Source organism: Somniosus microcephalus, chromosome 11 (genome assembly GCF_052327205.1).
Source record: "Somniosus microcephalus isolate GS21.2 chromosome 11, FLI_Smic_1.0, whole genome shotgun sequence".
NCBI classification, from domain to species: Eukaryota; Metazoa; Chordata; class Chondrichthyes; order Squaliformes; family Somniosidae; genus Somniosus; species Somniosus microcephalus.
In genome coordinates, this window is record NC_140997.1 from 11,066,975 (window position 1) to 11,092,476 (window position 25,502).

The 25,502-nt window shown below is 41.3% G+C and overlaps 2 protein-coding genes across 5 annotated transcripts in view; one reads left to right on the forward strand and one right to left on the reverse strand.

The window, feature by feature from the left end:
• Positions 1 to 25,502, forward strand: part of LOC147110317 (mitotic spindle assembly checkpoint protein MAD1-like) — a 998,542-nt gene that overhangs the window by 256,206 nt on the left and 716,834 nt on the right. The gene's annotated exons all lie outside the window — the stretch shown is intronic.
• Positions 1 to 25,502, reverse strand: part of LOC147110318 (mitotic spindle assembly checkpoint protein MAD1-like) — a 362,457-nt gene that overhangs the window by 145,078 nt on the left and 191,877 nt on the right. For 2 of the 4 annotated variants that reach the window (XM_086000213.1, XM_086000210.1), the window contains one exon: positions 19,201 to 19,345. In XM_086000213.1, coding sequence (XP_085856339.1) covers positions 19,201 to 19,345 — 145 coding nt within the window. Of the gene's footprint in view, positions 1 to 12,904; positions 13,013 to 16,500; positions 16,704 to 19,200; positions 19,346 to 25,502 lie in introns of those variants that run through there. The other 2 variants (XM_086000211.1, XM_086000212.1) reach the window with 2 other exon arrangements.

Genomic DNA, 25,502 nt, shown 5'->3' on the forward strand with positions numbered 1-25,502 from the left:
GAAGGCCCCTACAGTACGCTCACCCAAGTGGCCAGTATTTATGTGTGAGCTTTCACAGTGAGTGTCAGCTGATGAGAAAGAATTTTACTGAGAAAAGGAAAAATTCACTTACTCAGCGAAAACTAAATCTAAATAATTTCCCCAAACATCTCGGGAGACTCTTCCCCAGAAGGAGAGAAAATTAGAAATCCAGCAAGACAATTTTCTGCACATCTTTCATTATACCCTCTGTCTTTTGTTTCCAAAATATATTAAAATGTAACAGCAACTCAGACGTTATTACTTAGCATATGCAGACTGAGCAGTTGAGCAATGTGCATTGAAATACACAACATTTTTGAAGCTCATTATACCTTTCAAATCTAAAATTAAATAGAGAGTACAAAAGTATAGATATAAAATGTAGTCTCTCTACAGACTTTCCCTGACTCTGCCTCACTTTTAAAGGCTCCTTCCTGCTCTCCTGAGATTATCCAGTAGAACGCAATGCTGATTCAGTCATTCTAAATATTCTCCTGTCAGAGCCATTCTCGTCAGTTGTGCAGGAACAGAACAGAACCCTAAACTCACTGTCTGTCTGCTGAGCAGGCCACGCCTCCATTAGAAATGCCCTGGTCTGAGGCCTGAAACCAGTCAAGGATGAACCCAGACGTTTTAAACCAGACACACACACAGCTTTGTAACTTCCACATTGACATTCAAGTTCCAGTCTTTTAGTCTCTTTTGTCATAGCTCTCCGTCTCAGTCACAACCTTTACTCCTGGCTTTGTCATGGTTCCATGTTAAATTCCAAGTCTCTATTCATCTTTCAGTGCCTCATTTCAGATGTGGCTCCTTGCAGCTCTTGAAATTTTACTATAATTGCTCTCTCTGCCTGTAGGTCAATTTCCCATTATCTTGTTCAGCATTAGAGTATCCATAGCAATTCTGAAAATATCAACTACAATTCTGTGTTTCACAAGGACAGAGTTACATATTACTTTAAAGAAGCGCAGTCTTTATTAAGGTATTCAGCAAATCTTCATTTCCAGACACAAAATGCAATGATATAAATCATGTCAAAATGCAGGATTCCATTGGTTACATGCCACATCATCACGTAGAAAATGAGACTCCGTTCTTCAGGCTTTTATCACTTTCCCATACAAAACAAGTTTGCCAAACACTATTTCATGCTTAATCTAAACACGATAACTGGAATTCCTGCAAGCCTCTGCACCATTTTCCCCACATGCAGGCAGCAAGAAAGAAAACTGCATACATCTTTCATATACTTTGTATATACTTTTTCTAAACTATTGCATGGAGATTGCCATAAAACACATTCTGCAATTTTATTATAAACAGCCATTAATCTGCTCAAAAACCTCAACAACAAACTTAAAATATATTTGCAAGCAAAATGCCCCATGCAGTGACTACAATTAACTCACTAGGATCTAGATCAGAATACACAAAACATATATGCACCAGCTAATTGTACAGTTTTAAGACACTGTACCATTGTCCACGGTTTGAAAAATGCTATCTAATGTTTGGCAGAAGTGACTGATTGGATGTATAAAGGGAATGCAGTAGATGTAGTTTATATGGATTTTCATAAAGGTCTCACACAAGAGGCTTGTTACAAAATTTCAGGTATATGTTATAAGAGGAAATTATAGCAGGATGGAGAGAAAGTTGGTTAACAGGCAGGAAAGAAAGGGTTAAGTTTGATTAACATTACACTGTTTGAAAACGCTTGCACCTAATACATAAAACTATAATGTGGATAAATGTGAGGTTATCCACTTTGGTGGCAAAAACAGGAAGGCAGATTATTATTTGAATGGCAATAGATTGGGAGAAGGGGAAGTGCAAAGAGACCTGGGTGTTCTTGTACACCAGTCGCTGAAGCTAAGCATGCAGGTGCAGCAGGCGGTTAAGGCGGCAAATGGTATGTTGGCCTTCGTAGCAAGAGGGTTCGAGTACAAGAACAAGGATGTCTTGCTGCAGTTGTACAGGGCCTTGGTGAGACCACACCTTGAGTATTGTGTGCAGTTTTGGTCGCCTTACCTGAGGAAGGACGTTCTTGCCATGGAAGGAGTGCAGCGAAGATTCACCAGGCTGATACTTGGGATGGCAGGAATGACGTACGAGGAGAGATTGTGTCGATTGGGCTTATACTCACTGGAGTTTAGAAGATTGAGAGGGGATTTCATCGAAACCTATAAAATTCTGTCAGGCCTGGGCAGACTAGATGCAGGAAGGATGTTTCTGATGGCCGGGAAGTCCAGAACCAGGGGGTCATAGTCTAAGGATAAGGGGTAAGCCATTTAGGACTGAAATGAGGAGGAATTTCTTCACCCAGAGAGTGGTGAACCTGTGGAATTCTCTGCCACAGAGGGCGGTGGAGGCCAGTTCATTAAGTATATTCAAGAAAGAGTTGGATATATTTCTTAAGGCTAAAGGGATCAAGGGATATGGGGAGAAGGCAGGGACCGGGTACTGAATTTGGATGATCAGCCATGATCTCATTGAATGGCGGAGCAGGCTCGAAGGGCCGAATGGCCTACTCCTGCTCCTATCTTCTATGTTTCTAAGAGATTGTTATTAAGTCTGAACCAGCAGTTACCATCACTTGCCTCACAGCTCTGTACTTCTGGTTTTGGGCCCATTCCATTCTGCTGACCACGTCAGTAAGCAGTTTTTTCTTCTCTTGACTAGGTACAAGTTACGATATGTTAATCACTTGCAGGAGGAAAAGAGCGGAAAAGGTAAAGAGTGAGAGGAGAATATGACCTTGGTCCGCTCGTTTAGCAATAGGAACAAGTTTTTTCAAAAGTCCAAGGGAAACGAATTTCTGAGCTGAGTGTTCGCATACTGATGCACTAAAGGCAGTTGTTCAGTTGATTGTTACAGCTGGGGCCCTTTAGGCTTAACCTCAGGTAATTAAGCAGATGGAATATGACATGGTCAAGGAACAAACTGATCTTTAAGTTGTAGCAAGGACTGCACTGTTAATCCTTAAAGCAGCCAGCAGTGTCAAGTTTTTTTAATGATATTGATGTAAATTAATCCTTTGGGGACTGCTCAAGTTTTCCCATGCTAACATGCAAAAATAACAAGATTACAACTTTTTTGTTCTAGTTTAATGAGAATGCTGTGAGCCATGGTATTTTCTATAGGCCATACATTGCTTTGTTTATCATAATTTGTTTTGATGGAAGAGTCATACTTGGACATATCCCCTGAAGTGCATTTGAGCTGAAAAGAGGTTCAGCACTTCGAGTCAAAAGTGGTAGAGACGGCTTACAGAGCCCGCTGAAGTGAAAAATAACTACAATTCCACTTTTCTCATTTATCTCTCTAAGGCTACGGTTATACTGTTACTTTTGCATTGATGTCAAGCAGTTTGTAGGTGCACGTCAACACAAAAGTGGCAGTATGACTCCAGACTCCAGCTACACACAAGGGACTTTAAAAAAAAACCTCAAGGCGGCCACCTTACACCACTTGGACTTCACATTATGCAGAGTATAACTCCTGTGTGTAGTGAGGTTCAATAGTGCTTAAATAAAGAAAGACCTGCATTTCTATAGAGCCTTCCGCGACCTCAGGGCATCCCAAAGCGCTTTACAGCCAATGAAGTACTTTTAAAGCATAGTTACTGTTGTAATGTAGGAAATGCGGCAGCCAATTTGCATACAGCAAGATCCTACAAACAGCAATGTGATTGTAACCAGATAATGTTTTATAGTGATGTTGCTTGAAGGATAAATATTGGCCAGGACACTGGTTACAAGTCCCCTGCTCTCCTTTCATCTGACAGGGCAGACAGGATCTTGGTTTAATGACTTATCTAAAAAACAGCAGCACTCCCTCAGTACTGCACTGGGGCGTTGGCCTATATTTTGTGCTCAAGTTTCTGGAGTGGGACTTGAGCCTTCTGACTTAGAGGCAAGAGCACTACCACTGAGCCACACCAGACACCGTGGAAAGAGAAAAAGCTAAGTATAAAACCACCTCAAAACTGGCATACAGGAAACTCTTTGGTATCCGGCACCGACGGGACCAGGATGGTGCCGGTTGATTTAAAATTCCAGATGACGGAGAGGGTTATCTACCGAGGCTATTTAAAAATTTAAAAATCAAGAAATGTGCAGTATACAGTAATTGGGTGCTCACCTACAGAATGTTGTGTTAAATGGATGGTGGGAGATGCTTGATCAAGTACAGTATTGCCAGTTGAGGGTAATCCATAACTCTTTAATTACTTAACAGTAAAACAAAACTTATAAACGACTGTATACAGTACTGTGGTTGACTGTACACTTATTCCGAGTCAGTTGGTTCATCAGGAATATCCATGCCAGCTGGGTCATCAGGTTCATGCACTTCAACAGATTCTTCAGGTACTTCCACTGCTTCGACTCTTTTGGAAGCTTTCCTAAACATGTCCCTGATGTCTGCTTGCTTAGTGGACTCTTGCCTTTTTTGTAGAAAGGTGGAATGCAGAATATGGAGGTGCATAACTTCTTGGGCAGAGTTGCAAGGCTGCCTTTCAGCAAATTGGAGGATTGAAGCAAATCCTTCTGCAGCTTTAGCCCAAGAAATCATCTTCTCTTCAGAAATCTCATCCTCTTCACTTTCCATCTCACTTTCCTTTTCTTTCTTTGGATTCAAAACTTTCTCCATTATTTCATCGTCACTTAGCATATGCACAACACCAACTTCTCTGTCTGCATCAACCCACTGCTCAATATCACTTTCACTGAGGTGATGTAGAGGGTTTGCTGGGCCTACATTTTTCACCATGCCAGCCATTTCCATTATTGTACTCTTCTTGGGATGAACATTGAACCCTTGAAATTCCTCCTCTGAAGAAGAACCTTCAGCAAACATTAAAGACGACCACAATTTGCGCCAGGCTTGCCTCAAAGTGTGACCTTTCACCAAGTTCCAGGAACATGCAACATTAAAGATGGCATCTTTAAGATTATATTCCTTCTGAAATGCGTGAATATTGTCATCTTGGTTTATCAGTTTACGTAGGAAGTCTTTCTTGTAATGCCACTTGAGATTTTGGATAACGCCCTGGTCCATGGGTTGTATGAGAGAAGTTACATTTGGTGGCAAATAAATGGTGAAAATATTTCCCGAAACCAACTCGGATTCATGCGGCTGGGCTCTACAATTATCAAGCAATAAAATGCATTTGCTATGTTCAGGTTCCCCTATTTTACGGAAATGCTCCCTCACAGATGAAACAAAAATATGATGGAACAAAAATATGATGGAACCAATACGAAAAGCTTTCCTTATCCATCCAAGCATTTCTTTGAGCTTTGTACTCAACAGGTAAGTGCCTCACATTTTTAAATGCACGGGGATTTTTTATACTTCCCAATAACAAGAAGTTTAACCCGGTGTGATCCGGCAGCGTTCGCACATGTTAGCACGGTTACACAATCTTTATTTTTCTTGTAACCTGAAGCATTAGCCTCACTAGCCCCAGCAAGCGTTGATTCTGGCAAAAACCTCCAAAATAAGCCAGTTTCATCGGCATTGTATATCTGTGCTGGCGACAAATCATGTTGCTGCACAATCCGATTGAAATAATCGCAGTATTCTTCTTCAACGTCATGATCAGCTGATTTCTTCTCCCCGGAAATATCGAGTCGTCATATCCCGTGCCGTAACTTGAAGCACATTAGCCATCCCTCGGAGTAAGCACACTTGTCAGTGAGCTCCATCTTTACGTAGAAATCCTTCGCTTTCTCGATTAGCATGGGTCCGGAAAGTGGAACACCCTCTGAACGCTCAAGAGAAAACCACTCATAAAGCACAGTACCCAGCTCTTCAAGCTTAGGCTTACGAAGCGTACGCCGTTTCTCTACACTCTTCGATGTATCCGAGCTTGAATAAAACTTGAGCAGCTTATCCTTCTGCGATTTGATGTCATAGATTGTTGACAAACCGATTTTGAATTCATTCATAATGTTGATACGCTTCTCTCCCCTTTCTAGTCATTGGCATATCTCGATTTTCTGTTTTAAAGTCAACACCACTCTCTTCCTTTTGCTTGGACCAACTTTTGGGAATTCCATCATGCAAGGTGGGGGAGATAATTCACAATAAAGATGGAGACACACACAGAAAAATGGCGGATCGGAAGAGACTACCAGCAGAGCGGGAGACACACAGTAAAATGGCAGATTAGAAGAGACTACCAGCAGCGCCAAGAAGCCGAGTAGTGGCAGTTTGGAGAACGACCCCCACTGACTAACTCGGCCACCGCAGGAGACTCGGACTCGGCAACATTTCCGGTTATTGAAGTGTTGTTTTCGGAGTATGAATTTTGTCAGTTAAGAGAGAATTCCGGATATTTAGGTGCCGTTTAAACCTGTATTAAGCACCAGTTTTGGCCTATTATATGACAGCAAAACTTGATGAAAAATCTATTCAATTAACAGAGGGATACTTAATTTTTTGGAATAATTTAAATTACAGTACTATGAACTATTTTCCTGTAAAGTAGAAAGCTCATTCTAATTTAGCATTCGTTCTCTTTGAACGCATAGGCAACAATTGGTGTCAACGCCTCTGCATCTTGTAGCACAATATTCCTATTATCTGTACGTCCATCAATTAGCTTTTATTGTGGTGTATTTCAACGACTTCTATTTCATTGCAGGTGGAGGTACGAAACAGATTAGAGAAATCAATGCAAATTAAAAATAATTAAGGCCTGAATGGAACCGCTGAACAATGGAAATCCGCACACAGCGGCCAGCTCACACCATATCACTGCATGGCTTTACAATGAAATATGACACAAAGTCAAAGTTATTTATCTCAACATCAAGTGCTTGCTAATTGGGAATAAGCATCTCTGCGACCAATGGTTCAAGCTCAGACAAAAAAGGGAAGTCGCTTAAAAAAAAACCAAACAGCCATAGATCAGACTGGCAGAATTAATCAGTGCTATTATGCCCGAGGCAAAACAACAGTGATACTCTCTCGTGTTCTGTATTGGCCGTGGGCTGCTGGGCAAGCTTTCAAAGGAAACAAGCGACGTGGATATCAGAAGTCCAACCTAACTGACAGCGTATTTCCCAGTCGCAGTGCATAATGACCAGATATCCAGAACAGCATTTAGTGGCTCATCAGGCGCCCAATTGGAGAACAGAAGTTTCTTTCTTTTTCTTGCACCATGCCCACCACAAAAGGGCTGGCAAGTATCCTGCTTCCAGGTTTCTTCCAGTTCCAACTGCTGGCGATGCATTTGAGCATTTAGGTATCGCTCTGGGGCAGCTCTGTAGCAAAGGAAAAAAAAAGGAGACCCGGGAAATGACACTACAGGTTCAGGATGCAGAATTCCCAGCCCATAGCATGATTTCCTGGCGTCACAAGTCCCCAGAGTGGCTAATTTGAAGTCTCACCCCTTACCTTTTCTATTAGAGCTGCTTAGGGACACTCCTAATTGGTGAAATAACTGCAGCAGCTTAGCAGGGAGGTAGAATCTACTCTAAGGAATTCTAACAACAATAACATTGACTTTAAATAACACAACCAATATTCTCTTGCGTTTCTTCAATTTTGTTCAGTTATTATCGCTGGCAAAACCACTGCCGATGTGCAAAATTCATCTGACAATTTTTAAAATCCAAAATGTGATTACTTTTGACAGAAGTCATCTCTCCCCCTAGAAAAGATACCCAAGCAGTCCTCAGGAAAAGCCCGCCTATCCAGAGGAATAGAAGAGATATTTCATGAAGCCTTTTAGAACTCAAATAATCATAATTCCTCAAAATCTTCAGTGAATTTAAGTAAACTGCTTTATGTGGAAATCTCAGTCTCTCCCTCCCCTTCCTCTCAACATAATACATGCACAGTTTAGCAATGGATAAACAACTCCTTAATGGTTTGGTTCTTAAGGTCACTAACTAGCGTGGAATTGTCTCATACAGATCAGTCAGCTCCTGGTTTGTGTGGAGTTGGTTGATTCGGCTGCAGTGGCAGCGTTTTTGAAAACGTTTTACCACCAAGTTAGGCAAGGTTTAAAAAAAAGGCCAATGCCCCTGCTTCTTGATCATCATCTCATGATTCCTGCTGGAAATAATGTGCACAGAAATAGGAAAAGGACCAAATTGGATTTGGTTCAGGTGCTCCAAATAATGAAGGAAAGAACTTGCATTTCTATAGCATCTTTCACAACCACAGGACGTCCCAAAATGCTTTACAGCCAATTAAACACTTTTGAAGTGTAGTCGCTGTTGTAATATAGAAAACGCAGCAGTCAAGTTATGAACAGCAAACTCCCAAAAATAGCAATGTGATAATGAGCAGATAATCTGTTTTTTTTTTTTTTTTTTTTTAGTGATGTTGATTGAGGGAATAAATATTGGCCAGGACACTGGGGATAACTCCCCTGCTCTTCTACGAAATAGTGGGATCTTTTACATCCACCTGCGAGAGCAGACAGGGCCTTGGTTTAATGCCTCACCTGAAAGACGGCTCCTCCAACAGTGCAGCGCTCCCTCATTACTGCACTGGGGCGTCAGCCTGGATTACGTGCTCATGTCTCTGGAGTGGGTCTTGATCTTCTGACCCAGAGGCCCAAGAGCGACCACTGAGCCATGGCTGAATTAATCTGTCAGCACTTACATAAGAACATAAGAAATAGGAACAGGAGTAGGCCATTTGGCCCTTTGAGCCTGCTCCGCCATTCAATAAGATCATGGCTGATCTTCTGCCTCATCTCCACTTTCCTGAACTATCCCCATGTCCCTTGATTCCGTTAATATTCAAAAATCCATCGATCTCCATCTTGAATATACTCAACGACTGAGCCTCCACAGGGGCCAATAATATAGCAGTTCAGGGACCATTGCGTATCAGACGTTGGCCACACCTGTACCTCAGGAGGCCGATCTTGCCCAAAAATGCAAGGTCAGCTCATTAATATACTTTGACTGATGCTCTTAACATTTGTACTTTGAGCACAACGAGGTCAGGGCAGGTTTTCCTGGGCAGCAGTTCTTAAAGGTATACTTTGTTGTCTTGCCAAAAATGGCTGAGTGCAGAAAGAGGCAAAACAAAGTTTGACCATCCTGTTAAAATCAACACACAAGTTTCACCAGCAAATGTCTAGTATGCAACATTGCTTTCTGCACAAGACAGATACAGCTGAGAAAAGCAGATTGCCTATCCTAGCTCACCTAGCCAGAAAGAAACTAGTTTCCCCCATCACAGCATCCATCTGTTTCATGATTCCATAGTTGATGTCTCCACTACACTACAGGTACACTATCCCTTATCCGAAAGCCTTGGGACCAGCTGAGTTTCGGTTTTCGGATTTCAGAAGGTATTATAAGACTGGGAAATTTGTATTTAATATAAATTTTAAAAGTTCAGGCTGCCTCTTGCGACTGTTCCGTGTCTCATTCCCCTTCCTGCTTCTCTGGAAAGCCGGATATCGTCTGACTCCTACTAAGCTGGCCCGCAAATCAGGTCGGGGGGTCGGGGGGGGGGGGGGGAGAAAAGAATATCGGACGGGCTGCTGTTCGGTTTGGGTCGGGTCAGGGGGAGAAAAGAATATCGGACGGGCCGCTGTATTGTTGGGTTCACTCTCCCGGTACCACCTCCACACTGCCCGGCTCGGCCTGCAATCTCCTACCCAGGAGGGAACTGTGTGACCCTCTGCCCAGCGTAAGTCGTGCGTCACTCTGGTCATGTCGTGCGCACGACTTACGCTGAACGAAAAAACTTTCGGTTTTTTAGAGGTTTTCGGAAGTTCGGATAAAGGATAGTCTACCTGCACTCACATTCCACACACTGATCATTTGTGTATAGGTCTCCTCGGCAAAATATGAACTTAATGGGTGATTTTTAACCATAAAAAAAGTAAAACGTGAGTGGTTAACATCTGGATCCAAAAATGAATCAAACTCAATTTCTATTTTTCTTTGATGACCAGTGGGTAGGAGCGAAGGTAAACCTTAAAAAAAAAGCTCCCGTTTGTGTTGATAATTGTTTCCTCACCCTCAAGTTCAATGGTGGACATTTTAAAATCTCCTTTTCCCTCCTTACTCTGATTGTCAAGTTTTTGCCTCAAAACAAAATACACACACACACAATCTTTCAGTCTTATTGGAAACACAGCGTCCCCATTATGTTCCTCACTATACAGCACAGTTTGGCCCACGAGATCTCAAGGCAGAGGCAATATTTGACAGTCTTTTTGCTCTCTCACTCTGGGAGACGAGGGAGAAACTGTCACAGTCAGTGGCTGGCTAATCAGCTATGGTTCTGTATGACGCAAGTTTCATTAGCCAAGCTCCAGCACGCAGTGTTATTTTCTTGTGAAAAATGTGGGAATTTTAAGGAATGGGTTTTTATAACCTTTATTTATTTTTAGAACCAGGATTTTATGTTGGCTGTGTAGAATGTTATACTTGAAAAGAAATCAAATGGCAACTTAGCAAATGTCTGCACGTCAAGACAGCACATCATAATATGCAGGCCCTATTTGCAAGGAATGTCAACATCAACCAAGGGCAAGTGCATCGAAGGACAATGTGTTTTAAAGAATAAGCTGCAGAATTTAGTGCAAATACGTAACTGTTCATTTATTGGAACTATTCCAAAAGAAAACAACAAATTTTGAATTCAGCAGGGATTACAGCCACTCATCCTACCCTCTCACTGACGGTGATATATGGCTCAGCTGAGGAAGGGGGAAGAGGGAAAAGAATGTTTTGTGTTCCTTTCTTTAGAGGAAAAAAATGAGAGCTCAGCTGGAACAGTGGCATGGGGCGCTGGCACAGGCCTCTGTCGCTGTGCTGCAGGGAGAGGTAGAGAGAGAGTTCCTACTCTTGCTTGCTAATCCCTTGATCCCTATTAGAAAGTAAAGGGGTGGCATTGTACACGATAAAATAGAGAATATTGTCTCTCTCTCTGCCCATCTCTGCTATCTTCGTGTTGTTGTTTCCTCTGGTTCGGTCTCTCTTCGCTTAACTTTTTATTTTTTGCTTCTTTGTCTTTTTCTTTCCCAGAGATAGTGGCATGTGCAGCAGGGAAAAGAGATACCAGCGACTGCCTTTGGGTTAGGGGTTTCAGGAACAATATGGCCTATATTTGGTCTCTATCCCCTACCCCAATCTCTCGTGCATCCCCCCACCTCCTTGCTCCAGTCCAACCTCCGACGCCTACACCTTCCCACTATCCTGTCCCCTTCCTACCACAAACTCACTCCCCAATCACTACCCCTACCTCCCCTTTCAACTACCCACCAAACCCCTTTATCCTCCTCTCCGACTTGTTCCGTTGTCACTCAGCTCAGCCTGAACCCACAATCCACTCTAGCCCCCACCCCAGAACAGATGGAGAGGGGCCAGAGACCTCCTCACCTTCAACCACTCTACCTCCTCCCCTACCTTCCTACCCATTGCCGTCAAAGGCTTTGCTCGCTTTCAAAATTCAACTTAGTTTTTTAAAATGAAATCAAATTAGAATGAGGAAAAAACAGGCCCTTCTTTCTGTCTCTCTCTATCCATTTCACAGGTGTGAGTCATTAGGTATGACCTTTTCTAACTGTTAACAAAACACGAGGGAAGTAATTAGTTGGCTTCAAAATTAAAGTTGTGTTTTTTATTGTACTGAAGTAACATTACATGAAGACATTCTTTCTTCCCCTCACATCTCCCCCTTTCTCACCCCGCAACCCCAAACACGCTCGTTCTAAAGGTTATGGAACACAAAACAAATCCAACTACAGACGTGTAACCAGAAGTCATTTTTCCTCACACACACAGCCTGCTTTTTAAAAACACCATGAATTTTAACGGAAGACTGCATTTATATAGCGCCTTTCATGACTTATGTACGTGCCAAAGTGCTTTACAGCCAATGAAGCACTTTGAAGTGTAGTCACTGCTGTAATGTAGGAAACGTGGCAGCCCATTTGCGCACAGCAAGCTCCCACAAACAGCAAATGTGATAAAGATCAGATAATCTGTCTTTTTTTCATGATGTTGATTGAGGGATAAATATCGCCAGGACACCGGGGATAACTCCCCTGCTCTTCTTTGAAATAGATCTTTTACGTCCACTTAACGTCTCATCCGAAAGACAGCACCTCAGTACTGCACTGGCGTGTCAGCCTAGATTCTTGTGCTCAAGTCTCTGGAGTAGCACTTGAATCCACAACCTTCAGACTCAAAGGCGAGTGTACTGCCGACTGAGCCATGCTGACACTAAGTACAGCTTTTGAAATTTGTTCTGTAGCATTTTTTTTTATTTATTATATATTTTTAAACTTTTGAGCAAAAACTGCTAGAAGCTAAAGAAAAAATATTCCTCTGTATAGCTGACTGAACAGTACTGATGCAGCTGGGAAATCAGCTACACTGCTCATGCTCAGACTACACAATACAAATTCAGTTCACAGCTGTGGACAAAAATATCAACTCCTAGAGCAGGCTTTTCGGTGAAGCTAAGGCTTTCAAGTAAAAATGTTAATGAAGACACTGAAAGACACTGAGGAGAATGGGCTTAGAATGGGGTTAGAAACAGAGGAAAGAGAGTTGGCAGAGGAACAAAAAAATTATCCTCAAAAGGAAAAAAAAGACAGACCATAATTTTTTTATAAAATGATTCAATTTCCTACCTGGCACAAGCATCGGGCTCCTAAAAAGCTAAATATTTCTCTACACTACCACTCAATGGTCAGAATCTACAACTGCAGCATTCAGCATCACATAACATTGGAAAATTCTATTAGGAGCATTACCTGCAGACATCATAAGCAAAGGGGCAGGACATACACATTTTTAATGGGAAGGACAGATAAGGAGGAGGTGGTGGTGGTTGGGGGTAAGGACAGGATCGGGATCAGCGACAATGTCGCCACAGTTGGAACACCTGCCAACACTGGCTATATAGACACACACGTCAAACATTCAATTGTGGGCGAAGTTCCAGAAGGCTCTTGGTGACCCTGCAACTGCAGCCTGTAATGAGATTTTGTCTTCAAGAAAGGAAGGGAGAAAATTGGGGAAGAAATTAAAATGATGCAAGGAGCTGGGTTGTTTTCATTGCTACTGCTTTATATTGCCTCAAATATATCTTGACAAGAGGAACATAAATACAATGTGCCTGACTTCCTAAGTTTCTACTGGTTTCAGCACCAGTGCTGTACCTGAAAGAGAGAGTTCCCCATTGGTTAAGTGGACCATGGTGCAATATTGACCACAGAGATTAGAAAGTTCAATCCCAAGTTTGTGCTGAGTTCGCTGATCTCAGTTGGGACAGACTTGGGGTCAGCCTGTGGTGGGGGAAAAAAATGGACTGCCAAGGTTGCCACTCTTGACTCCTGTTGGAAAGACTGCACATTAATTGAGGGCAGAATCAATCTCCATCATGATACTCTTGGTCAGAGAACTTCACACATGAAGCACGGCTGCTTGTGAATACACTGAAGAACTGGTATCACAAATAAATGGGTTCTGACGAAGGTCATCGACCTGAAACATTAACTCTGTTTCTCTCTCCACAGATGATGCCTGACCTGCTGAGTATTTCCAGCATGTTCTGTTTTTATAATGGAAATGGGTTTTCCCACTGACAAAGCCCGACATAGGAGTGCTCAAGGTATTTTGAATTGAAATGTTGTAACCCGCTCAGCATTTTTAACATACAACATATAGTTCAATCTCCACCTACTGAAATCCGCAGTATTTTGCTTTTGTTTTCTTTCTCCAAAGTTTATTAAATACTTTGAAGTCTTTATGCAAGTTTCAAGATTACATTACCTGTCATCCTTAATTCTATGTTCACAGCCTGTTTTCTGGTTGACAAATTAAATGACTATGTTAATACATGCTGTATAAAATATCAACGCAGCATAACTTCAGATACATGAAAAAAATGCTCACTTGTGGATGCCAATTCTTTCCAAATACCCTCAGGGCAGCATTAACATATATTTAGATTTCCCTTCTATCAATCCAATTTTTTTTTTGTAATCACCAAAGTCATGCATCCATGAGGCATTCTTAGGAAGACAAAACAAACAGATGCTGCTCAATTTAATACTTTAAAAACACATGTTTTAAATATTTGTAGCAATGAATGACTCAGTAGGACAGGTAGAAAAGCAGCTGCCTCTCAACCAGATGGTCGTAGGTTAAATCTCAAGTCTTCCGAACTTCTCAGCTATCGTGCCACGGAGATTGTTCGAGTCCGTTGCCAAATTTCTACATGGACTGGAATACCATGCCACTTTTGAGAGCTGGGGTTTGGCTGGCAGAGTAAGAGCAGAAGAAATGGGAAAAGACAGGCTCAGCCAGCTACAAGTAGGCTTCACATCAACAAAACTGTATCCGCAGCAGCATAGACCACAAGTTGCTTCAGTGATGTGACAAGAGGTTTTTTTTTAATTAGATGTATCAAAATCGGAATTTTTATACTTTGTGCCCCTCAGCATTGCCCTGGAAGCGCTTCAGGAATTAAATGACAGCAAGTGTGTGTTCACTTAGTATCCCTTCTAAAAATCAACATGTGAAGGATTCAAGTGGCTACATTTAAAATTCCTGAAAGAGTAAAGTTTCAAGATAAATCCAAGTTCTCCTGTGCCTTTCAGAATTGTCAACATCTATCACAGCACGGCCTATAAGGGAAACAGGTACTAACACATAAATGGTGGCACTTTTAAAATGGGTTTACCCATTGACAAAGCCCAACATAGGAGTGCTCAAGGTATTTTGAATTGAAATGTTGTAACCCACTCAGCAGTTTTAACATACAACATATAGTTCAATCTCCACCTACAACTGAATAGGCGGCTAATCTGTTGGGGAAATGATGCAACACTGTCCCTTTAAAACAGCACATCCTCACTGTAACCTTATGAATCACCCCTTCTGATTCCTGCCTGTGCTGCATACAAGGCCTTTAGCACAGCTCTTTTCTTTTGGAAGACAAGGCAGAGAGGCCAAGTTGTTGCAAACACCAAAATATATGAGCTGCAGGTGCTGCAAATCCCAAGGAAAAACCGAGAGGGAGTAGCTGGGAGATTTATATGGAAAAGGTGAGCTACATTAAATAAATGAGGAAGACCATGTCAAAAGTAGATCTAATATTTGTGCTGATCTGTTCAACCGCCACATACAAATGAATTACAGAAAAGTAATGCAGAGAATTCTTGGCCAGCATGGAGTGTCAAAGGACTTAGCATGAGCTGCCAGATAAAGAATAATAATTTTGTGAAAGCACACAAATTACTTCAAAAAGCTTCCTTGAAAATAGAATCAAGGAACATCATTTTGCTTATTAACCCTTGAGGCAGCAATAGCAAGAGGAGACAAAGCCTTCAAATTAGTTTGTGGTTTTCGATGAGCTTAACACCAAAAACAATCTACTACCCGGTTAGGTATTTGCCAATTCAAAACAAAAATGAACAAAGGCTTTACAAAGTTTTACAACAACTCCATTACAGCACTTGCAAACAGACACCAAATTAGAAGACTGTGAAATACAATTAAAATCATAGAAGGATCCAACAATAGAAGGCTTCTTAGACAGCACCTCCCAAACCCACAACCTCTACCACCTAGAAGGACAAGGGTAGCAGGCATATGGGAACACCATCACCTCCGAGTTTCCCCCCCAAGTCACACACTATCACGACTTGGAAATTTCTCGGCCGTACCTTCATCGTCGCTGGGTCAAAATCGCAAAACGCCCTAACAGCACTGTGGGAGTACCTTCACCACGTGGACTGGAGCGGTTCAAGGCGGCGGCTCACCACCACCTTCTCAAGTCAATTAGGGATGGGCAACAAATGCTGGCCTTTCCAGTGACGCCCACATCCCACAGAATCACAGAATCTACAGTGCAGATAGAGGCCATTTCAGCCCATCGAGCCTGCACCGACACATATCCCACCCTATCCCCGTAACCCCACGTATTTAATCCCCTAACACTAAGGGTCAATTTATCATAGCCAAATCAACCTAACCTGCACATCTTTGGACTGTGGGAGGAAACCGGAGCACCCGGAGGAAACCCACGCAGACACAGGGAGAATGTGCAAACTCCACACAGACAGTCGCCCGAGGCCAGATTTGAACCCGGGTCCCCGGCGCTGTGAGGCAACAGTGCTAACCACTATGCCACCGTGCCCCCCGTGAATGAATTAAAGAAAACAAGCAGCAAGTTTTGAACAAGTGAAGGGAAAATAAAACATATTTCTCGCATGGCTACTATGTAGATATGGATGCTTCTAATACACTTATGTAGCTGGTTTGTCACTGCCATGCAGAGCCCCATGTCGTCAGCAATATAAAGCACTTCCTAAACCAGTGCTGCAATGATATTATGCCAATGAAGGGTCAGTTCCCTTGGGCTTTCCCTCATTTACAATGGTCTAATTGAGCTTGCGTGAATGTTGAACAAGAATTGTAAACTTTTATTTTAAATAATTTTGATTAAACAACAGATTGTTGACTGCAGCAGAAATGACTTGGAGGGGTTTGTGAGCCCTATGTGGTTACGAAGCTGAAGTAACGTGCAGATGAAGCTCATAGCTGGGTTGTAAATCTGTACAGACATTAGCCCAGCTATTCACACCGTCAGACTCAGCAATCAGGGTAAGCTAATTCCTCAATGGCATCAGTACTTGCAATTCAACAAACATGTTTAAAAAACAAACTGGAAATCTAAAAAAAAAAAATAGATGTTAACATCATGCGAAAATATTAGTGACTGCTCTGAAGTCAGACAGGCTGCTTCAAGTAGAATGAACTTTTGGGGACTGAGATTTAGTGAGTTCTGTAACCTAGGTGGTCACCCAGAAACTACAAAAACTAACATTTTTACAAGCTGGCTGGCATTATACTTGTTGCCAAGCCTTGTACTTATGACCCGCACAAATGAGATATAATCATCTTGACTGTGTGGCTATTCAGGGAGCATTTTACATACATACGTACTAAATTTTTTATAGAGCCCTCCGGCAGGCAATTATAAATAAACAAGGTATAAAGAACAAGATCCAGCCAATGAAACAGTCATACAATAACATTAACATCTTGTAAAAAGAGTAAGTGGGAAGAAATAATTTGTGAAGTGCTTTGCCCTTTAGCACTAGAAAGCAAACTATTAGCTCTTCATGTTAAAATTATACACATCCCAGGTAGAACTAAAACTACATCCGAGGCAGAGAAATTTCACAGCCAACGCAAATCTTTACATCAGGAGCCTTGACCATTTTCTTTTTTGGACAGAATTATTTAATTTACAACAATTAATGCAGTTCCCCCAGGGCCAAGTAGCAGATTTGTGCTTATCCTAACTTAAGTCTCCCTTTCTCAGATAGATAAAAAGAAAAAGACTAGCATTTATATAGCGCCTTTCAAGACCTCAGGACGTCCCAAATTGCTTTATAGCCAATTAAGTACTTTTTGAAGTGAAATCACTGTTGTAATGTAGATTTGCGCACAGCAAGCTCCCACAAACAGCAATGTGATAATGACCAGATCATCTGTGTTAATGATGTTGATCATCTTCGAAATAGTGCATGGATTCTTTTACGTCCATGGATTCTTTTTCATCCACTTAAGAGAGCAGACGGGGCCTTGATGGAGGAGGCCAGGTCGTAGAGAAGGGAATGGCAGAAATACTAAGTTAAGTGCATTGCCTCAGTTTTCAGAGAGGAGGTAGATACTGGGACTGTGGAACCACCAGAGGTCAATGTAAAGCAGTTAGTGAAGACAAAAAAAAGAAGTTTCCCTTCCCTTGAGTACAAAAGATTAAAGGGCAATCTCATAAAAGTGTTAATGATTATTAAAGATTTGATAGGGTAGATAGGGAGAAACAATTTATTCTGGTGGGGGAGTCCAGAATAAGGAGGCATAACCTTAAAATCAGAGCTAGGTCACTCAGGGGTGTATCAGGAAGCACATCTTCACACAAAGGGTAGTGGAAATCTAGAAAACTCGCCCCCAAAAAGCTGCTGAGGCTGGGGGTCAACTGAAACATTCAAAACTCATTGATAAATTTTTGTTATGCAAGGATATCATGGGTTACAGAACGAAGACGAGTAGATGGAGTTAAGATACAGATCAGCCATGATCTAACTGAATGGCGGAACAGGCTCTAGAGGCTGAATGGCCTCCTCCTATTCCTATGTTCCTAAGTTACTAAAATTTAAGTTAAACAAATCACGAGGACCTGATGGTTTCCATCTGAGGTTCCGGAAGGAAGCTAGGGAAGAAATAATGGAGGCATGAACTATAATTTTCCAAATTCAGTGTGCCGAGGAAAGTTGTTCCAGAGGACTGGAAGCTGGCAAAATGTGATTCCCCTCTTCAAAAAAAGAGGCATGGTTAAGCCAGGAAATTATAGACCCATTGCTTTTACTGCAGTTGTTGATAAACTACTAGAGTCTATAATATGGGATGAAATTGCTAAGCATTCAGAGAATGATGAGTTAATCTGAGTCTACCAGCATGGATTTCCAAAAACAGGTCCTGTTTGACCTACCTTATAGAATGCCTTGAAGAAATAATAGAAGATAAAGCAAGTGCAGTGGATATGCTTTACATGGATTTCGAAGAAGTATTTGATAAGGTACTATGTAAGACTTATGAGAAACATAAAAGGCACATGGAATTAAGGGAACATGGCCAAACAGAGAGAGAGCTGGATAGAGAGCAGAAATCAAAGGGAAGGGCTATATGGAGGTTTCACAGATTAGAAAGGTTCTGTGAGTGGCGTTGGACAGTGTCTATGTTGGGGCTGCTGTTATTTTCTATATATAAAACAATCTGAACTTAAGGAATGAGGGAACAATATTAAAATTAGCTGATGACACCAAAATGAAGTGCATGGCAAACTGGAGAACAGAGATAGGCTAGCAGGAGGGGCTGACAGGTGGCAGATGTAGTTCAATGTGTATATGAAATAATATATTTGGAAGAATGAAGGAATTAGACTGTAAACAGTAATATTTTAATTGGAGTAGAGGAAGAGAGAGTGCACTGATGGTGTGCAGGCACACAGATCATTAAAAGGTAGCAGCCCAAACAAGTAAGACCATACAAAAAAGGTAAACTGAATACTCAATTTTGTATCTAAAGGCATAGAATACAAAGCAATGGCATACAAGCCTTTTAAAAAATGATCCCGTGTATCTACAATTAGCAATGCACATACCTTGATAAGTAGAATATTGCGTTTCTCCATACGTCGGGCATTTGCTTCCTGTTGCTCCCGCTTCTTCTGTTCAGAGAGAAGCTGGGTTCGCAAGTTCAAAACATCATCCTGAAGCTGGCGTCGAGTTTTTTCCAACATTCGAGCACTGCAATGATAGATAAACAAGGAGCCGGATTAGAAATGCACAGTAGACAGGACAGAAAGCAAGTGAGTGGCTTTATTAGGTTCCCACGAGACATTACATTATTTCCTCTAATGAAGTGAAAGACTAGCAGGAGTTGACTGACGGGGAGTTTCAAATTATCAAACCTCAGGAACATTGCCAGGACTTGGATCCTTTTTTCAAGTTCCAAACTTCACTCAATGATTCATCAGCCAGTATCAGACCCCAATCTATCAATGCACCATTCTATGGAGTAGCAAGAGGCACATTTGCAGTGACTTTTCCCCCACATTGTGTGTGCCTAACTTCAACCAAGTTATCAGTTGGAAAGACATGGGGAAGTGAATATAACCAAGCAGCAAATCAATTGGTCTCTGTAGTAGGAGTCCTTAGTAGTCCGTTACTAAACAGGTTTGCCAGAGGCCTCGCACAACTTGTCTGAATACCCTTTCAGATTGAAGCTGATGAATATCGAGAGGGGTGGAAGATCTAATGAGCACACAAAAATTACAAAATGAAAAAATGAATTGATTTTCACAGACTGAGCCACTGAAGTCCACCATTTTTATCCCTGCCAACTCTCGACAGTGATGGTCTCAATTCCAATGGCCACAATGGCAGCTAAAGCTTAAAACGTAATAGCCATAGGAAGTTTTTAAACAGCTGTCAAAGTCTTTTGCGTGAGTGAAACAGCACTGGAAGTCAGTCACTGGTGGCACATTTTTTTTTTCTATAGCAGTGAATGATCCTTGGAATCTTAGTTTAGGCTTGAACATTAATTCTAGGATGCTGCAAGCAGTTGCTATTATGTGAACAGTTAGACATGTGCACTCATTTTTATGTCCAATTCATATGCATGCGAATTATCAGCGAAAGCGAAAGACAAATAAGTGGCACATTTACCAAATTGCTGAAATGTGATTTTTCTCACATCCCATTAGCACCTTGTTTAATAATTTGGCTAGGTGGTATTTATGCAGTAGAATTCAAAATAAAGCTTATTTTGCTTTATCATCAATTTCCAAAATGAATGTTAGGCATGGTCTTGCTCATTATTTCAGCCACCAAATATAATTAAGATTTGGCATTATCCTCACAGGAAACAGTTTAGAAACACGCGTCTCTCAGACACTTGCACCTTTGCAATCTCATTTTTAATTAGGTCGTCTTCCCTGCCGCCATCGCGTACAAGGTTCTGCTCTGAAACACAGCTTTAGTTCCTTGGTCAGAGGAGATGGCAGAATCCTTGAGGAACAATGAAAGCAACTTAAAACACATTTTAAAATCCAAAAGTTCCAAGCATCAACTCAAGAGAATTGGAGGGTAGTAAGCCCACATTTAAATAGGCAATCTAATGTTCTTCCTCATTTGTTAATCTGCACATATTATTAGGATTAAGGAGTTCAGACATTGAGTGGTTGAATTTTGAAGCACCACACCGCCGACACATTTGTGATTCCAAGTCAAGACACTGAAAGGTGAATTTGAACCTCAGTTCAGATACATTTACCAGCCCGAGTGAATGCTCTTATCTAGCAATGCTTACAGATACAAGATAGTTGGAATGTTGCATTCTAGCAGTCTAAAGTTATGGTCTCACCATCAATGGCAATTTTTCTTAACGGGATTGGTACAATAAATGCACATGGTATACACTTTACAGCATAGCAAAAGACCACCATTTCAAAAAAAAATACACAACAATGGACTGCTACCAATAAAGAGAGGAAAAGAACCAATGGTGCAGTCTTCTATACATGGTAACTTATGAACTTTGGCAATGCATGAATATTAATTTCTCTTGTCCCACCACCTCCTGTTGTTCTCTGTTCTGCTAAAGACTATTTTCTGCAAGTCACATAGGATAATAAAATTGTATATATTGCAGATCTGTGTGAAGTATATTTAGCACTGAGAGTTAAGATGTCCACTCTGCAATGAAGAATGTAGTTAAGGGATCAAGTGCCTCGCCTCCTATTACTGATGCTCAAATTCAATAATGGCACATTTGACATGTTTCATTTAGCTCCCAGCTTAGGAGCTACGTGAAGTAGACTACCTGTCGGAAATGAAGAAATGCCCATGGAACGGTTCTCCTTCTACTACTGCCAGGGTGGCAGTGTTAAACTAAGGGAATCCTTAGCTTAAAACGATGTCAACTCTAAATGTTTAATCAACAAGCTCTCTAGGGCAACAAATTAGCTCCAGATAATACTGGCCAGTAGCAACCAACTTTGCAACTGTTCTGTAGCTTACACCAATACTGGAGTGCCAAGAAAGTTCTGGTAATATTGCTTCTGGATACAACTTCTCCAATTACCCTCCACCCTCATTAGGCCTCCTAGTGCCATAAAATAGCCCTCCTTAGTGGGTAGATAGGCAACCTATCAATGCCACTCATTAAACCATTAGGTGTTGCATAAGAACCATCTTTTTATTGTAGTTTTTACCAATTTCTTACATTTTCTCCGAATTCCTCTTTTCTCCCCAGGATTAGCTGTCAGGATGGTGCGGCACCCCAACTTTCAAAAATGCCATCCTGAGCCGAAATATAGGAGGGAGGCAAAGCAGGTGAGGGATAATTCTCCTTATAAAGTTACTTCCCTCTTTGGGTTGGAGATGCATGGCATCTACTCTGCATCTCCTTGTAGCAATACAGAGAATCAAACTTTCTCACCACCTGCCATAGTTCACTACATTGGCTGCTGATCTACCACATAGCTCCAGCCTCTCTGTAAATTCATTATATTTCTGACATGAATTGAAGTCCGAACAGTCCTCAATACAGCATGTTACAGCTCCAAATTCCTGTGGTTTTGCACCAATTGGGTGCACATGCTTCTGGTTTTACTGGATCACTTAGGTGCATACCATGGAGGCTCATGGGCCACATTTAAGTTTAAAACCAATGCTCTTATTCATTTCCATGTATCTTGGGCTGCTGATCCGGATAGATCTTGGTGTGCCACTTTAGGATTTATCCACCAATGAGGCTGCAGCTCTGAGAACAGCCCTCTGCATGCCTCCAAATCAAATGCGACAATGCAGTGAGCAAGAAATATGAGCAAATAGAATGGAATTGCCTGGACCTTGTGTGTTATATTGCGAGGACTAACGGGCCACGTGTGGCTTATGGGTCGTAGATTGGATGTCCCTGTACTATCCTATCTTTTTGGTGCTGCTCACAGTGAGTCAGGGAATATCCTATTTTATAACCAAGCAAGCAACACGCTCTTATAAAATACAGTAGAGTTGCTCAAGGATTTGAATAGATCGTATTATACCTGTGGAGCTCTGGTACCAAAAGTCAGAACTGATGCGCGAGAAGAACAAAATAAATAAATGAAAATGGATAGGATGGGATTAGGTAGCAAAAACAACAAATATGAGTAGTGTAGGACGGGAAGAATGAAATAAGAAATAAGAGTGGGAAAGAAATGGGAAAACAGATCTGGATAAAATAAATTTTAAAAAATAACTAGGAAGGGAGGGGGTGGATGAAGAAATAAATAATGGAGTACAGAAAAGATTAGGGTAGAAATACATGAGTAGGAACTGACCCCACTGCAAAATAAATAAGAAAGCTATGAACCCGAGTGGAAAATAAGCAAATAAATTAGAAAGTACCAAGCTGGAAAATGTATGAGTGAGTAAGAAGGAACAAAGCCAGCTAGAAAATAAAGAATAAAGAAGGATGGACTGTGGCTTAGAAGAAATAAATGAATGAACAGTATGACCCTAGGTGGTAATAAACCATTTAAACTAAATGAGATGGTGGTCAAGGACAGAATGGGTCTGGATAATGTAGGATCGCATACAAGAAAAAGGGACAAATTCAGCATGGCAAGGAGTACTACATCACTCAGACAGCAGGAGAAGGCAACCAGATAGGGAGGTTAAGGAGGCAAAGACTAAAATTAGATTAGAAGCATTCAAAATAAAATGGTGCAATTGAAGGCAATGGTAACTATTAGCAATGTCATCGGAATCAGAGAGGCATGGCTAACCCAGGGCGATGGATGAGAAAACAGCTTACAAGGGTACAGGATATTCAGAAAGGATACGGAAACAGGAGAGTTGCCTTATATGCAACGGGCAAATTGGGATGCTAAAAGTAGTCAAGCTAGCACTACAGGAAAAGCCATTGTATGAAACTATCTGGGCAGATACATTCCACAAGAGCCAGGACAATATTTGTGGTTTGCTACAGACAACCAGGCCAAATAAAGAGAATGCCTCATCACAAAATGAGAAAAGTAAGTGAGAAAAAGGATGGGGGAGTTTAGCCCGTCCAATATAAACTTGGAAAGACTCGGAGCTTGTTAATGCAGTGTATTTAGAAGCAGTTGTGCATCAGGGAACCCACAAGAAACAGATCTTTTCTGCACTTAGTTCTTGTGAGCGAAGAAAGCACTATTTAGAGAGCAAAAGTAGTGAACTATTAGGCAATAGCAATCAGGCACACAGTAACTTTTAATTTGACTTGGGAAACAGAGTGCACACCTAACCAAACCTGAGTGTAAGCCTTCAGGTGGGCAAGTTTCAGCTGTACGAGGATCCTAGCTTGCTAGCATAGACTTGGGGAGGCGCTACAGAATAGATCTGTTGAGGTTAAATTAATATCCTTCGAATACATGATATTTGCCGGCCAAGTATAAGAAAAGGCAAAATAAAAATGCTCCAAAACAGTGGGAAAATTAAAGGGGGATCGGGGTGAGGGGAGAAAAATTACAAAACTTGTAGGGAAAAGGGATGAGTATAGATTATACACAAGCAGGTCAAAGAGAGAGTAGGGTACCAAAAGAAAGTAGATATAGCAGCAGATGCAAAACCCCCTCCACAAAAACTCATTTGTTTTTGCTACCTCAGCCCTTCCTATTCATTTTCATAATTTTCCTGTGAAATACTATACGAGCAAAATAGTAATGAAATAGGCAGTTAAAAAACTTACCGACCAAATGGAGTCAAACATCAGGATGACCAGGAGATAATTAATATGTCAAATGGTTACTTCTGGGAGGTGTGGGAGGAAACTAACAATACATCATCAAACACATGCTGTATGTGCGCTGGGACTTCAATACGAGTGGAGCACACATTCCAGGTGGGCTTAAGTGACTGAAAACTATTAAGTACCTGGGATCAATGAAATAACCCCAAGATACTTAGGAACACAAGAGGAGATTTGTAAAGCAGAGATGGTCTGCTTTTGAGAGTGTTAACATTAACAAACAGTTGGAAAACAGACTGAAAAACAGGCAAATTTAGTTCCCATATTCAAAAAGGTTTAGAGTCGTGCCTGGCAGTGAGCTCCACTAGTCTCACTTCAATAATCAGTAGAATCAATAATCAGAAACAAAATAGAAAATAACAAAATAAACAATAACTGATAGAGTTCGAAGTCTGGATCTTGCCTGACGAACCACAGACTTTTTTGAGGAGGCGATATCTCAAATTGACAAAGTTGGGGAGAGGGGGAACGTAAATAGCAGATTGTTAGGGACATGGTAACAGGGCACTTAGAAAATCATAATATAATTGGGTAGAGTCAACACGGTTTATGAAAGGGAAATCATATTTGACAAATCTGTTAGAATTTTTTGACGTTGTAACTAGCAGGGTAGATAAGGGGGAACCAGTGGATGCAGTGCATCTAGATTTTCAAAAAGCATTCAATAAGGTGGCACACAAGAGGTTATTATGCAAAATTAGGGCTCATGGGATTGGGGGGTAACATATTAGCATGGATTGAGGATTGGTTCACGGACAGAAAACAGAGTAGGAATAAACGACCATTTTCAGGTTGGCAGGCTGTAAATAATGAGGTACTGCAAGGATCAGTGCTTGGGCCTCAGCTATTCACAATCTATATCAATGACTCAAACGACGAGGGGACCGAGTGTAATGTATCCAAGTTTGCTGATACAAAGTTAGGTGCCAAAATAAGCTGTGGAGGACGACGCAAAGGGATCTACACAGGTTAAGTGACTGGGCAAGAACACGGCAGATGGAATATAATGGGGGAAATGTGAAGGCATCCACTTTGGTAGGAAAAATAGAAAAGCAGGACATTTTTTAAATGGTGAGAGATTGGGAAATGTTGGTACAGGAAACTTTGGTTTATCCGGAGGTTGTATGT